This window comes from Balaenoptera borealis, assembly GCF_965194805.1.
Source record: "Balaenoptera borealis genome assembly, chromosome: 7".
NCBI classification, from domain to species: domain Eukaryota; kingdom Metazoa; phylum Chordata; class Mammalia; order Artiodactyla; family Balaenopteridae; genus Balaenoptera; species Balaenoptera borealis.
The window spans coordinates 107633835-107650088 of record NC_138864.1 but is presented as its reverse complement, the minus strand read 5'-3'; the positions used below and the strand labels follow the sequence as shown (position 1 = coordinate 107650088).

General features: G+C 35.8%; 1 protein-coding gene across 5 annotated transcripts in view; it reads left to right on the top strand.

Moving 5' to 3' along the window:
• Positions 1 to 13391, top strand: part of TMEM209 (transmembrane protein 209) — a 30628-nt gene extending 17237 nt beyond the window's left edge. For 2 of the 5 annotated variants that reach the window (XM_082399193.1, XM_082399197.1), the window contains exons 9-16: positions 678 to 774; positions 3601 to 3726; positions 4862 to 4959; positions 5992 to 6106; positions 6208 to 6305; positions 8017 to 8090; positions 10533 to 10593; positions 10975 to 13391. In XM_082399193.1, the coding sequence (XP_082255319.1) occupies positions 678 to 774; positions 3601 to 3726; positions 4862 to 4959; positions 5992 to 6106; positions 6208 to 6305; positions 8017 to 8090; positions 10533 to 10593; positions 10975 to 10983 (678 nt within the window). In that variant the 3' untranslated portion in view covers positions 10984 to 13391. The other 3 variants (XM_082399194.1, XM_082399196.1, XM_082399195.1) reach the window with 3 other exon arrangements.
• The last annotated feature ends 2863 nt before the right edge of the window (positions 13392 to 16254 follow it).

The following is a 16254-nucleotide window of genomic DNA, read 5'->3' as shown; positions in this document are numbered from 1 at the left end:
CCTTCTACTTTATGGTTAAACAGAAGTGTGAAAACAGAAATGGTGGTTGAAGTTGCTGTGAACAAGCACAAAACACATAACACACAAACTAGATGGGGTATTTCCTTGGGCAGTCTTTTCACATCCCAGAATGAGTTTGATATCAGCCATGCAAAGTGGAATTTGAAATTCCTAGTCCTAAAGTGAATATTGTAATATTCACAAAGTAGTTTCAAATACAGTAAAATCTGTTTTCCACGTGGTTAGGGGATTGAGTGAGCCTGCTGATAGCTAATCAGTTATGTTAGTTTTAAAAACTATTCTACTAACCACAAACCAGTATAAATGCTACATGTGTAAATGTGTGAATAATTACCTAGAAATGTAAACTGAAGATGATCCTTTTAGCTAAGTATAATGATCCTAGAAAGAAGAATTTAAGAAAAACTTAACATGTAACTGAAAGTTTTATATCTTCAAAAAATAGGCATATGTGATTTAAGAATATAACTTAGTCAAGTTATACTCCATTAGCATAGTTACTTATCTCTCTCTAGACTTCAGGTAGCTGCTACTTCCATTCTCTTTCACTATATTAATATTCAAGTACAGGACAGCAAAAATAGTTTCATGAAAATAATTATTTGAGAAATGCTTTAAAATTGTGTGTGTAAAATCATTACCTCATTTCTTCCTAGTGGATCAATGAGACAATATTAGTGCCACTTGTACAAGAGATTGAGTCTGTCAGCACACAAATGAGGCGAATGGGTTGTCCAGAGCTGCAAATAGGAGGTATGTGAAAATAGAGCCCAGCGTTTGAGTTCCTTCAGTGAATCTGCCAAGTGGAAAATTTCTTCATGTAATGGGCTATTTAACAACACCTTTTGTTATCTTGAGGTGAAGAAAAAAACTAAATGTCTCTAATATCACTTTTTTAAAAATGTAAGTTTTATTGAGATATATGCAGTTCACCCATTTAAAGTCTACAATTCAAAGGTTTGGGTTGTGCAAACCATCCCCACAGTCAAGTTTGAATAGTTCATCACCCAAAAAGGAAACCCCGTAGACCCGTTTCCCATCACCACCCATCCTCCAGCCCTAGGCAACTACCAGCCTACTTTCTGTCTCTTTAGATAGGCCTGTTTTGGATATTTCATCTAAATGGGATCATACAATATGTTGTCCTTTGTGACCGGCTTCTCTCACTTAACAATATTTTCAGGGTTCATCCATGTTGTAGTGTTTATCAGTACTTCATTTCTTTTTATTGCCAAATAATATCCCATTGTTTGGATCTACCACATTTTGTTTACCCGTTCATCATCTGATTGACATTTGGGTTGTTTTCACTTTTTTGGTTATTATGAATAATGCTGCTATGAACACATACGTACAAATGTTTGTGTGAATATATTTTAATTTCTCTTGGGTATTACCTAAAAGTGGAATTGCTAAGCCATATGGTAAATCCATGTTTAACCTTCTGAGGAATTGCCAGACTGTTTTCTAAAGCAGCTGCACCACTTTACATCCCCACCTACAGTGTATAAGGGCTCCAGTTTCTCACATCCTTGCCAATATTTGTTATTATGTGTCTTTTTCAGTTGTCCTGATGGATATGAAATGGTATCACATTGTGTTTTTAGTTTGCATTTCCCTGATGGCTAATGATGTTGAGCATCTTTTCATGTGCTGGTCCACTCATATATCTTCATAAGTGAAATACCTTTTCAGATCCTTTACCCAGTTTTTTTTCCCCTTTACCTATTTTTAAATCGGGTTATTTGTCTTTTTATTATTGAGTTGTAGGTGTTCTTTATATATTCAAGATACAAGTCTCTTATTAGATATTAATTACAAATTGTACAAAGCATAAAAAATGTGTACAGTGCTAATTTAAAATCCCCTTTTTTCAACTTTCTTACCTGCTAAAAATAAAATTGTTAAGGTTTTGTGTAATATAATTTGCCTAAAGTATATATATACTGTAACTTATTTAGTGTTAAATAATTAGGTTTCAAAATAAATAAGGAATATTTTAGTCAATCAGCTTTCTAGAGAGTAAATTTCTCTTTGAAATATGTAAGGGCTTTGGATTGCACATTAACACTTTCCACTTGCTTTTGGGTATCTTTTAATCAGTCTTTATTCTCTGGAATAAGTATAGAGTTGTGCATCACTAAAGTACCCACGTGTTGAGTATCCAAATGTTTTATATATAATGTATACAACACTCACATTAACCTTGAAAGCTAGCTTTTAGTGCCACATTTTATGGATAAGGCTACTAAGACTCAGAGAGGTTAAATAACTTGCCCAGTGTCACAGAGCAGTGATTTGAGGCCAGAGCTTTCTGACTCCAAAGTCAGAGGGTTACTTTCTTGGTAATGTTATTTGAACCTATGCTTATCCTTTTTGAGCTTTTTTATAAGCTATAAAAATATGTATCTTTCACAACATTTTTACCAGTGTGATGTGCTTTTTAAAAAAGAATAACATTGTTTTATCACTATGAAAGCAACATGCATATGTTCATTGTAGAAAATTTGGAAAGTACAGAAATACACAAAGAATATTACCCATGATTGCACTTCAGTAGATAACCACAATCAATCAGTTTTAAATCACAATCACTTATTCCTTTTGGAGAAAAATACTATGATACTATATATATCAATGGTAAGTTATACCATAATTTAAGAACATTTTAAAATGTGAAAAGTGTATATTTAGGAGTTGAGCAAATAGTACATATGTATGTATATATTTTTAATTAAATTGGGGTCATACTGTTTTGTTACCTGCTTTTTTCCCTCCACTTTTTCTATTTTGTTAAATATTCTCCAGTACTATTTTTATGGCTAGTTTGTATTTCTTTTAGGTTTGTAATATATTGTATTTAACTGATCTTTATTATTTAAAATTTAGAAGATTTTCCCTTTACTGTTATTAATAATGCCGTAAGAAATGTCCTTTTACCTAAATATTTGTATACATTTATAATTATTTCCTTAGGATAATTTCTTAGGAGTGAAGTTGTAAGTTCAATAGGTATAAATATATTAAGGCTTTTAATGTACATAGCCCTTCAAAAAGCTTATACCAATTTATATTCTAGCAATAATGTCACATATAAGAAAGCCTTTTTCCCAACATTGGGTATTACTAGTATGGTTGGACATTTTGAAACTTTCTGCTGGTTTATTCATTTCTTTGGATAGTTGTCTTTCATGAAGTGATGAGAGAAATCACTGTCATAAAAAGTTTTCACTTGTCACTGGCATAATGGACAACTTTTAATTCAACCTGATTTTGAAAGCTGTCATGTGTCTTTTTATATATACCCCACAAAAATTTTCTGTGTATTAGTTGTTTATAGATTTGACAAACTGGATTTGGCTGTTTTTGGAGTATGCATGCGTTTATGTGTGTAAATCTGGCCACCTTGCCAGAAGTGATCAAATAAATTGTAGGTAAAGTAGATAATGCAGATTGTTAAGATAAACTATCATTGCTTTCCTTTATTCCTTCAACATCTATTGAAGGAAGAGCATTTGAAGTTTTTTCAAAGATCCACATGAGGAATAATCTGTGTTCTGTGTGTTTTAATTTTAACAGAGGCTAGTATTACTAGCTTGAAGCAGGCTGCTCTGGTCAAAGCTCCACTCATTCCAACTCTAAATACAATCGTGCAGTATCTAGACCTCACGCCAAATCAGGAATACTTGTTTGAAAGGATCAAAGGTAATTATTGATTTGAAGAGGGAAAAAATGAAAGCTTTTTCACTAATTTGAAATTTTATACAGGTAACATGGAAAAAAAAAATTTTTTTTAATTATAAGTATCACTGAAGTATGATCTTATTTTATAAATATGTATTTAATTATGGCTTTATTAAGGCTTATACTTGAACAATTCACTCATTTTCTATTCTTAAGCTACCAAGAATGGATGCCACAATGACATTCTTTATAATTTCAGCATGCTGATCCTATTTCTTTCGATTTTTATAAGTCATATGTAATATGTTGCTTCTTTATATTTCTGTTATATTCTGATTATTTGGGGGAAATATGATCTTCTGAGAAGACTGACTTAGACTCAGGAAATTTAGCCTCCCTGATACTCCCACATACTCTCTTTATGCCTCCCTACATTTATTTGGATAAACTCTGTAAAATGTTCTCATCACTAAAACAAGTTTTAGAAATAGTATTTCACTCTTTAGATTTATCATAAATCTTAATTTGAAAATATAATGTTGCCCCTTCTCTATTCTAGGTTTGGACTGAGGTTTAGGAATAAACATTTATCATGACTTACTTAGGAATAAACATTTATCATGACTTACTTACTTACTTATTTATATATGGCTGCATTGGGTCTTCTTTGCTGCGCGTGGGCTTTCTTTAGTTGTGGTGAGCGGGCTTTCTTTAGTTGTGGCGAGTGGGGGCTACTCTTCGTTGTGGTGCATGGGCTTCTCATTGCAGTGGCTTCTCTTGTTGCGGAGCACGGGCTCTAGGCACACGGGCTTACAGTAGTTGTGGCACGCAGGCTCAGTAGTTGTGGCTCGTGGACTCTAGAGCACAGGCTCAGTAGTTGTGGCGCACAGGCTTAGTTGCTCCAAAGCATGTGGGATCTTCCTGGACCAGGGCTCAAACCTGTATCCCCTGCATTGGCAGGTGGATTCTTAACCACTGTACCACCAGGGAAGTCCCCATGGTTCTATTTAAATTAATCTTTTATATCTTGTATTTCTTTGCATGTTTTGATCAGGTTTTTATGATGTTATACTTTCCTTATTGTAATCCCTTAGCCTTTTTTTTCCTTCTTTCTTGTATATTCTTAGCTTATTTTATTTTACCTTTGTTGCTACAGAACTTTCTCAAGGAGGCTGTATGAGCTCATTTCGATGGAATAGAGGTGGAGACTTCAAAGGCCGCAAGTGGGATACAGACCTGCCCACTGATTCTGCTGTAAGTCCCCAGTTTTATTTTGTTTTTTCAGTTTGACATTTTTGTTACTGCGTTTATTTTTCCCTTATAAAAATGAGTATTAAAAAGAACTTACAGGGAATTCCCTGGCAGTCCAGTGGTTGGGACTCAGCGCTGTCACTGCCGTGGGCCCGGGTTCAATCCCCGGTCAGGGAACTAAGATCCCACAAGCCACACAGTGAGGCCAAAAAATAAAATAAATAAATAAAAAAAAATGAAAATGAAAATAAAATAAATAAAAAGAACTTAGAAACTAAGTAGAAATAAAAAATTTTTTGTACCAGCATCTTAACCCAACCACTGTTAATATTTTGGTATACTTTCCTCTTTTTTTTTCCTTTACTTAGATTGTGCTAATTTTAATGTTTTTATCGATATAGATATAATAACCCCATATGTAAAATTATGTCTCTTGCTTTTTTTCACTTTTCAGTGTTCTTATTTGCACTATTACACACTGTCATTTAACTGTTCTCCTATATTGGACCTAAAAGTTTGGGAAACGTAGTGGGGGAGGGATTTTTGTTTTTCTGTCTTAAATAATACTGCCAGGAGTAACATAATGCATGTTTCTTTCTTATTTAGGATTATGATTTTACGAAAGATTCCTAGAATTAGATTTATGAAATCAAAGAGTATAAAGTTTTTGAGCATTTAAGAGTTTTTCAAAATTGTTTATTTTGTTTTTTATAGTGACTGTTATGTGTGAAAATGAAGTTTTAAATGCTGATACTCAAATTCAGAATTGAATGTATGTGTATTTTATTTTGACTTTGCTGTTAATTACCTATATGGGTGTGAATGATCCACTTAACAGAAAACTAGGAATGTCTTGCTCTAATCTTTTCATTTTATAGATTTCATCTTACAGATACAACCACTTGAAAGCATTTTTGCTAATTCTTTCTTTGGGGAAAAACTTAAAAATTGGAGTCATTATAAACATGTTTTAAAAGTACCACATACTTGATCGATTTTCATGCTGACTTTGAAAAATTGTTTCCTCGTCTTCAGATCATCATGCATGTGTTTTGTACCTACCTTGATTCCAGACTACCTCCACATCCTAAATACCCTGATGGAAAAACATTTACTTCTCAGCACTTTGTTCAGACACCAAATAAACCAGGTATAAACAACCACTCCTAAAAGGATGAATTGAGCTTTTCACATGAAATACATCTAGTGGTTTTGTTTTTGTTTTTTTAATGTAGCATATTTCCTTTACAGACGTGACAAATGAGAATGTTTTTTGCATTTATCAGAGTGCTATCAACCCTCCCCATTATGAGCTAATCTACCAGCGTCATGTCTACAGTCTTCCAAAGGTACTTCTAAATGTAGCAGTTGCTATTACTAATGTCATGGATGACTTGCTTTGTTAATATTTTTAAAATTAGATTCTCTTGTTTATGGAATAGGTAAACTTTTTAAATTAGGGAAAAAGTGCTAGTTTTATATCCCTTTTTCTAAAACTCTAAAAGTAATATGTGCTTAATTTGGAGAAGTATGAAGAAAAGGAAGAAAAGTTCATTATTCCATTATTTACAGGAAGCTCTTGTTAACATTTGGTATAATTTTTTTGGTAAATTTCATTTTGGTCTTTCTCTGTACTTATTTATGGGTTGAAATCATATTATTTATATAGCTTTATATCCTTTTTAAAATTAATGTTATAACATAATTTTCGATGCCTTTAAGAATCTTCGTTAAAACACTTTTTAATGGCTATTTTAAAACTTCACAATAAAATTATAACATAATTTATTTAACCACTCCCCTGCAGTTAGATATTTTGGATGTTTCTAAGTCTTCATTATCATAAATACCTTTATGCATATAGCTGTCTGCATTTTGGGTAGTTTTTTAGCCTGAAGTCCAAAAATGGAATTCTGGGTTATAGAATATTTTCAAGGCTGTTAAAATATATTATCAAATTACTTTATAAAAAAGGTGATTGTACCAGTTTACACTTCTATCCAGGTATTTTACTTTTGATTACAAACATCAGTTCTGTTGATGACCTTTGCAGTTATTTTTGTTACCAGCATCTATACTAAGAAATTTTACATAGACTATAATCATAAATTGTATCCTTCACTTCATCAGATACCCAGGAGAGAATTTTTTTTTTTTTTAAGTTTAATATTTCAACTTTGTAAGTGTAAATATTTTGGGCCATTCAAGTTCCATGCAAATCCTTATTTTTGTTTGTTTTTTAAAGAAACACTGTCTTTAAAAATCGTATATCCTAAGATTTTTTAGTAAAAACACTAAATCAGAATAAGCAGGTATAAGTTAATCAGTAAATTGAAAATCTAAATCAGGAGCTATTTCACAGACCAGAAATTATATATAATAGTTTGATTTTAGTGCTGGCAAAATGCTGCCTCATAGTCCCTTGTAGATAAAATAAATTTACATTTAATATGTTACTTACACTGTTAACATATATCATAATGTATTTTGAAGTGTGATTAAAGGTTTTTTAATCCCAACACTGTTGTTTATGCTGTTAATTTTGGGGATAGAGTATTTTTTGTGTGTAGGATACAGGGGTACCAGCTTCAGAATAGCTCCCATCCAGACCTTCATAAATGCTGTTCCCCATGTATGGGAACTTCCCAGTGTGTTTATTTCTGCTCATCTTTCAGGTCTCAACTTAAAAATTTCTCTCTCAGGGAGGCATTGCTTGCCTCACCACTCTGGGTTTAATGCATATGTTCCCATGGCACCCTACACCTCCTTCTTTCTCATAACATTCATCACACTTTATTGTAATTCTGAGTTTCCTGTCTGCCTTTCCTACTAGACCTTAAGCTCCTCAATTACATGGATCCTCTCTGTTTTATTCACCACAGTATTCCCACTTCCTAGCACAAAAGTGGGCACTTTGTTTAATGAATGAATGAAAGGCTGAATTACATGGAATTCCGAGTTAGTAGAATATAAATTGATAGGATCTGCATTTACCTATCAGGCTGAATGGTTTGGTTTGGTTAGGTTTAAATCTTGCTGTATTTTTTGTCTTTGTTCCAGGGCCGAAATAATATGTTTCATACATTGTTAATGTTCCTCTACATCATAAAGACCAAAGAGTCAGGAATGCTTGGGTAAGTATTTATGCTTTAAAAATACAAGTACTTAACTTATATACTGTTTTTCTTATGTTAAGATTCTGCAGAAGGCAGCATCATATACTGAAGATTTGTGGACTGAACAGTAAGAGATACGGTTTCTAGTCCAACTCAGCCCTGTCACTAACCAGCTCTGCCATCTTGAGCAAGTCCATTACAGTAATTCCTTGGAACCTCCATTCCCCATTGATAAAAAGGCAATTTGACCACATCATTGGCTTTACAGCTGTGTCCCCCAGAGGAACAACCCTGATATATCAGGCTCTTGCCACTTTAAAATTAAAAAACCAAAACAAAAACAAAACTGGAGTCCTATTTATTCAGGCTATCCCATTTCAGACACAAAGCCTTCTGCAAAATGTTTACACTTTCAGAGAGACTAAGTCAACACCGGTTCCATAATATTGTTAATTGGGATGGAAAAATGGTCAGTTGAAATTGTTTACTTTGTTTATTCTAAATACTTAGTAATGAAGCTCACATACTGTTACAATAAACTCAAAATTGCTGTCTTGTTAATTTAGGTGATTTGAAATTTTAGTCCTTCAAATAATATTTGAAGTAAATGGACCTCAGCTAATGCTGGGTAAATCTGGTAATGCAAGGACTGGAAGTCTGAAAATCTGGGTTCTGGGTCCATCTCTACCTGCACTAGGTAACCTGAGGTTAAAAAAATGTAAAGGGAAGGGCTGAATAGAAAATATTAGGGGTCTGTTCCAGTTTGGTATGCATGCTTCTTTTCAGTTTTATAGGTGTCCTGTTTTATACAGGTTCTGGAACTCCACTGTCCAATACAGCAGCCGCCAGCCACATGTGGCATTGAGCATTTGAAACATGATTAGTCCAAATTGAGATGGGCTGTCAGTGTAAACTACATAGACTAGAATTTGAAGACCTAGTACCAAAAAAGAAGAAGTAAAATATCTCTAATAATTTTGTATATTGATGACATGTTGAAATAATGCGTTGGATATACTGAGTTAAAGAATATGCTACCATGGCTCTTTTTTCTTTATTTTTTTAATTACAAAAATAATGCATGCTCAGTATAGAAATATTTAAACAATATAGCAGTGTATAAACTAGACATTGAAAACTCCCCTCTGATCAACTCTCTCTTCTGATCAACTCTGCCTCGAGGTATCCAGTGTGTTAACAGTTTCAGGTGTACATTTTCAGACTACTTTCTGGGGAAAGTTGATTTTGTTTCTAGTTTTCATTTTGTTTAAAAATATATTGTACCCAAACGTATTACTCTGTGACCTGCCTTTTAATCTTACGGTATATCTTGGATATTCTTCTATGTCAGTAAATACAGACTTTTTTCCTAAATTTTCTAGCAGTATTTCGTGATAGATATACATGTGTTAGAAAAATGGAATGTGCTATAAATATATTGTTTTGTAATTCTTAACAGTGTTTCTGGAAGACTATTTTGAAGTGAGGAATTAATTTAGAAGTATTTTAAATAAATAATGAATTTTTGGTTTTAATTGAAAATTTATCTTTTCTCTAAAAATCTAAATTGATACTTGATACATAAGTGATTTGTCATGATAGCATGAAGCTTGTGTTGAGTACCATACATAGTTTGTCATATACATAAAAATGTAAAATCTTCAAAAGTATTGGGTTGGCCAAAAAGTTCATTTGGGTTTTCTGTAACATCTTAGTGGGGCAGTAATTTACGCAGAGGCCCAAAAGAATTGGTATAATATTTAAAGTGCTTATCTTCTCTGAATGAGGAACTTACATGTGGAAAATGAAACATTTTAGACTAAAACTAATCTGTTTTATTTATTTGGGATTTTTTTTTTTTAACCAAGGGAAAAGTCTTTGAAATTAACTTTTAAAATATGATTAATCTTTTTAGTACATTTTGGAACAATCAAATGTTAAAAACCGCTCTCCTATACCTTAAAGGAAGGAAGTTTCCTTTGCTTAAAGGAAATAAGCAAGTGGCTCAAATATAGACCATTTGGAATCATGCCCATAACACAGCAGTTTGATACAAATCCATTATCAGTTCAGTGCCACATATTTGTGCGGTAGTGGAATGAGATGAATGTTTTACATCCAAAAGGGAAAAGAAATCTAGACAGAATTGACTGCACGGTAATTTAAGTGTCCTGTTCAGCAAAAGACACCATAAATAAAGTTTAAAACTAAATGACAAACTGAGACAAAGCATTATAATTTCAACATTTAGAGCAAAGCCAAGTTAATATCCATCATGTATAAGGAGTATATATGTTAATTAGAAAAGAAAAATATAGAAAATGGTCAAAGACACGAGAGACTTTCATAGAAGAGTGTCGTGCAAATGGTTAATGAACATGAAAAGATGCTTAGTCTCATATACAATCAAGCCAAAATTAAAACATTTTTTTCTATCAAATTGAAATTTATCATTTGCAGTGTTGGTGAGGGTATGGAGAAATGGGAAAACACAGTTGATGAAATGACCTTTTTTGAACAGGTAAAATTCTCTGAGAGGCCTAGCATTTCTAACTCCTCAATTTTTAAAAATTTAATTGACACTTTTACTTAAATCCTACTTGCTAAAATTGTCCTGTTTAACTCTATCTGTTGTAATAATTCTTGAGGTCCACTGAAAAATTAATTTTCCACACTCCATAAGTCCATTTATTCTAAATTTGGGTTTTAAGCACAGTTAAGAAAGTAATTACTGTTTCTAGAATTCACCTGATAAACCATGTGTAACATAACTTATTTCAGAAAGCACTAAATGTTAATTAAACATGTATCCCTTGTAAAGACTCCTATTTTAGTTATTTGAAAAAAGACCTTAAATGCTGGGCAATCAATTCCACTAAAACTTTTTTTTTTCTCTTTATAGGAGAGTTAATCTTGGTCTATCCGGTGTGAATATTTTGTGGATTTTTGGCGAGTAGTGGGTCATTTAATTCCAAACTTTTGGACTTTATTTGACTGAATCAGAAGTTGAATCTAAGTATCTCTGAGTCACGGCCTCTTCTGAAATAAGATACATATGTGTATGTTACAGACTCTTTAGATTTAACAAAAAATTAGCTATTATGAAACTTCTTTGTAAAAGTATGCCCTATATCTTCTACACCAAGAAACATTACTTTATCATTTCAGAAAAAAACTGCAACCCTTCAGATTTTTGTTGGCCAAAACAGTGCCGTTCCTCCTTAATTGAGTCCTTCTTCAATGTAACCCCCCAAATGAGAATCATCTGCCTGATTCCTCCCCACAAAAATTGTTTTTTCAGTTGAGTTATTTAGTATAAATAATTTTTTTAAAAAAGCAAATTGCTGGGCTTCCCTGGTGGCGCAGTGGTTGAGAACCTGCCTGCCAATGCAGGGGACACGGGTTCGAGCCCTGGTCTGGGAAGATCCCACATGCCGCGGAGCAACTGGGCCCGTGAGCCACAACTACTGAGCCTGAGCGTCTGGAGCCTCTGCTCCGCAACAAGAGAGGCCGCGATAGTGACAGGCCCGCGCACCGCGATGAAGAGTGGCCCCCACTCGCCGCAACTGGAGAAAGCCCTCACACAGAAACGAAGACCCAACACAGCCAAAAATAAACATAATAAATAAATAATAAATAAAATTTTAAAAAAAAGCAAATTGCTGGGCTTCCCTGGTGGCGCAGTGGTTGAGAATCTGCCTGCTAATGCAGGTGACACGGGTTTGAGCCCTGGTCTGGGAAGATCCCACATGCCGCAGAGCAACTAGGCCCGTGAGCCACAACTACCGAGCCTGCGCGTCTGGAGCCTGTGCTCCGCAACAAGAGGCCACGATAGTGAGGCCCGCGCACCGCGATGAAGAGTGGCCCCCACTTGCCGCAGCTAGAGTAAGCCCTTGCACAGAAACGAAGATCCAACACAGCCAAAAATAAATTAATTAATTAATTAATAATAATTTAAAAAAAAAAGAACTTTGTAAGGTAGCAATTTCTGTCTTTCCAAGGTATCCTTTAAAAAAAAAAAAAAAAGCAAATTGCTTATTTTTTTTTTAATGTTTATATTACCCCAGTGTTCAACAAATTAGCCCAAGGCCCATATTTTTTAAAATGAGATAAACTTTTAAATAATAGTTCATGTGCATTTAAAAAATATTACTGGAAGAGGTTTGACGGTATTAATGTTTAAAAAGTCAACTCTTGATGAAGTTCACAGTCTTGAACATGGTTTGAAAGATGCTGCCTGATCTTCCCTCTGCCCCCTCGCCCCTGCCTCCACTCCAGTCTTGCCTTGCCCCTCTCCTTCCGTGCCCCAGCCACACTGGCCCTCTCTCAGCTCTCATCCCAGGGCCTCCATGCACTCCCGCTGCCTGAGACACTCCGGCCCCACTCTTGGTCTAGCCAACCCTCCTCAGCACCCTTCTAGGCTCTGCCTAAATATTGCTTTCCCAGAGAAGCTCTCCCTCCCCCGACCCCTTCCATTCCCACCTCCCGCAGATCCCCTGACTGTTTTCTCTCTTGGTACCTTTCACCTTTGCTTCATATCACCGACCATGGTTTGAAATCACATAGGCATGTGCATTTCTTTATATGTCTCTCTAAACCTGTGCTGTTCAATACAGCAGCTACCTGAGGCTGTTAAGCACTTGAAACACGCCTAGCCCAAATTGCGATGCGCCATAAGTGTAAAATCACACCGGTTTCAAAGACTTGATAGGAATAAAAGACTGTAAACTAAAAAATAAATAACTATAAAAATAAAAAGTCAACTCTTGGATTAAATTTAGCTGATAGAATTAAACTATTTAGGTCTTAGTTAAGAGGCTGAAGACATCAAGAAAACAATTGCCTTGGTTTTAATAACTCAGTTTCACTGTTCCATAATATTGTATTGAGTTCCCTTCTTTAAGATATGATATCTTATCTGTTTAAATTTTTTAGATATGTTCAAAATATCTGGAGAGTAAGAAATTACCAAGTTTGTAAGTTTTGCTTGACTCTCCATCTTTATTTTCTTACCTGTATATGTAGTATATCTAAGGCTAGTCAGCAATTGCATGTATTTTCTGGGTTGACATGTTACTAGAGAGTGCTTTACCTGGAAACAACTAAAACTAGTATTTTCTCAGTAACTCCGTGTCAGTATTACATATGCAGCTCATTTTGTATAATTTGTAAATCTTGTTCCTGTTTTTTAAAAGTCAGATGTCCAAAGGAAAGGAAGTTTCTATCTTTTAACTGCTTTTGATGTATGTATGTTAAATTTGTTTGTTATGATAAAATACCAGTTAAACATGTTAAATATAAGAACATGTTAAAATCGAAGTCTACTGTTTCAAAAGTTGGTGTGTCTACTTCACAATTACAAAGAATAAAAAATGATGTGTCATTTCTTATATTAAAAAAAGTTTATGTGTCAGAAATGCAATATACGGTAAATATTTCACGTAAAAAGACTAGGGGTACACATTAAAAAGAAAAGATATTTTGTTTGCATACTAAGGGTGGTGTGGGTTACTACACTCTGGGTAGCTTTCATATATTAACTTGTCTTCACAAATGTTTGAGCCAGCATATACTTACTATAGCTTTTATTAAAAATACTTTGATGAATTAGTTTGAATTCATACTTCAGGAAGACAGTGCACTGCAAACATGGTAAATTTTTTGGTGCTTGTGTTAAAATGAGTAAATATTTCTCACAAGTTTTTATTTTCTTTGCTTGACTCATCCTCATGGGATCAAATCCACTAATCTTCTAGATTATGTTCACTGTATCACTTATTCTTTTTTTCTCTATGAATATCAGCCTTTTCTTCAGCCAGATTTGTTTAGAGGCATGTTTATAATTTAGTTCCTACTATAGCATAAAAATGCTGTGTTGCTTGACTTTCTCAAATAGATATACACTTTAAACTGATATTTTAGTGGTGAAGACATGCAGCATGTAGGTGGCACTTCTAAACTCAGCTTTGTGATATAAATCCTTTGAAAGCGGGCATTCCTCAAAGGTCATGCTTTGGTCCTCTGTCTCACTGCTTATGCTTTTCCTTAGAGATCTCATTCATTCTGTGACTTCAGTTATCACCTCTGCATTTGATTCCCAAGTTCATCACCAACCATACTGTCTCTCCTGAGCTCTAGTGTTAAATTTCCTGTGACCTGTCAGACATTTCCACTTGGATATCGTGCACATTCTCCGTGTGTGGAACTGAATACACATCTGCTGAAACAGCTCCCTCTTCTAACATCCCTTTTTCTGTTCATTGTACTACCAGTCGCCCACACTCAAAACTCTGCTGTCATCTTGACTCCTTGAGCTCCCTGGGTCCCCAATCCAATCAGGCAGCAATCTCATCCATTCTTTCTTAACAATGTCTCTTGCAGCTGTCCCTTTCCATTTGTGCTGCCACTATGCTCATTTACACCCTTATCAACTCACACAGGACTACTACAACAGCCTAATTAATCTCACAGCTTCCTAATTGTTGCCATGCTTACAGATTTTCCAATTCATCCTGCACACTCTCTTCAAATTCATCTTCCTAAAACACTTGTTTGATCATTTCATTCTCCTGATAAATTCCTTGGCCTGACATTTAAACCCTTCACAATCTGGCCTCAAGCTAGCCTTATCCACCTGGATCCTTGGCTTCAGCCATTGTAGGCGGCTCCTTGCTGAGCTGTCTGCATGTATCTCCTGCCCATCCTGATCACTCCCTGGGGATGTCCCCTCTCCCTCTACAGTCTACCCTTCCCTTGAGACTTTGCTCTAATTAAACCTGCTATTTTTTGGAGCTGATCCTGACCACTGCAGCTGGCAGTCATTTCTCCCCCAGGGTGATTAGATTTGTGCCCCTTTTCTGGCACTCAGCCGCCATATGAATGAATTCAGAAGTGACTTTTAGTCTCTAAGGATAGGTCCTTACAGCTTGTCTCATCCTCATGAAAGACCTGAGTTTTTTACTAGTCTGAGCTGTGCTACTGTTCAGGAAGACTTTGATGATGGCTAAAGCTACCTTTTGGGAAAGGCTTGAGTTCTCGTCAAAGGACACCTTTTGAGCAGCCAGGCTCACTGACTTTCCTTTTGTGTCTAGGCCTAAGGAGGAGGAAACATTCCCAGGCCTGAAGAGCTGCAGCAGAGACACTGCCTAAAACGTGTAGGCATTAGGAAAATGCACAACCAATTCCCGGTACTCTTGGGGGTCTTCCTTAGTGACCTGAGGTTAGGCCGTTAAACTTACCAGCAGCACATTGTCCCAGATGCTACAGGGTCCACTGTGAGGGGCCAGGAGAGGCTAGCTGGCCCACCCATCCATCCAGGTGGCTTCAGTGACAGCACTCCCCTGCTCGTAGGTAGGGCCAACGATACCTGAGGATAAGCAGCAGAAGGCTGGAGTCTCTGGCAAGAAGGCCTTGGGGAAGGATCCTTGGGGGGGGGGGGGGCGGTAATCTGCCCACTTAGAGTGAGAGGGGTTTGCACATCAGCACCTGTGCTTCTTAGGCCCCAGTGACATTGCCACATCTCACTGTGTATGCCAGTGGCTTTGTGCTGAGCCTGCTGGATTGTTAGGCATTACCTCTGAGCCACATCTCTAATTTGACCCCTGAATGGTCATCAGTAATTCCATTTCCACACTGAATGAGCTGCACTGACCTGGGGGACAGGTTATGGATTCTACAGAGGGTGGCACCTCAGTCGGAGTTAGGGAGAAGAGTCCAATACAGCACGATGGGTATGAAGAACAGCCTCATGGGTGCCCAGAATTCTGTCCACCTAGGACAACAGTGACGCCAAAGATATTCCCTAGCAAAGTCACATGCAAACAATCCCAGGCACTGCTGTGGATGAAATGTAAAGCTATAACTAAATCCTTTCATGCCCCCGAAACGAATATTCCACAGTCAGTCTGGCTAGACGAGCCACTGGCCTGAATGGGCTGAGACTTTGGAGGACTGAGCTCTGTCACTACTGGGGCAGGGCAATTAACATTTTACACTGTGATTTCTGGGTATAAAAAAGATACTATTCATACCTCAGAGATCATTTGGAAGCTGAATGAAAATAACAGATGACAGTGCTTTTGGGTAAGAATAAAATGGCTTTAAAAAGTCTTTCAGAATAACATTAGGATGAAACTAGGAAATGACCCTTTTTAGCATTGTAAAGCAACTCTGTCATTCCTGG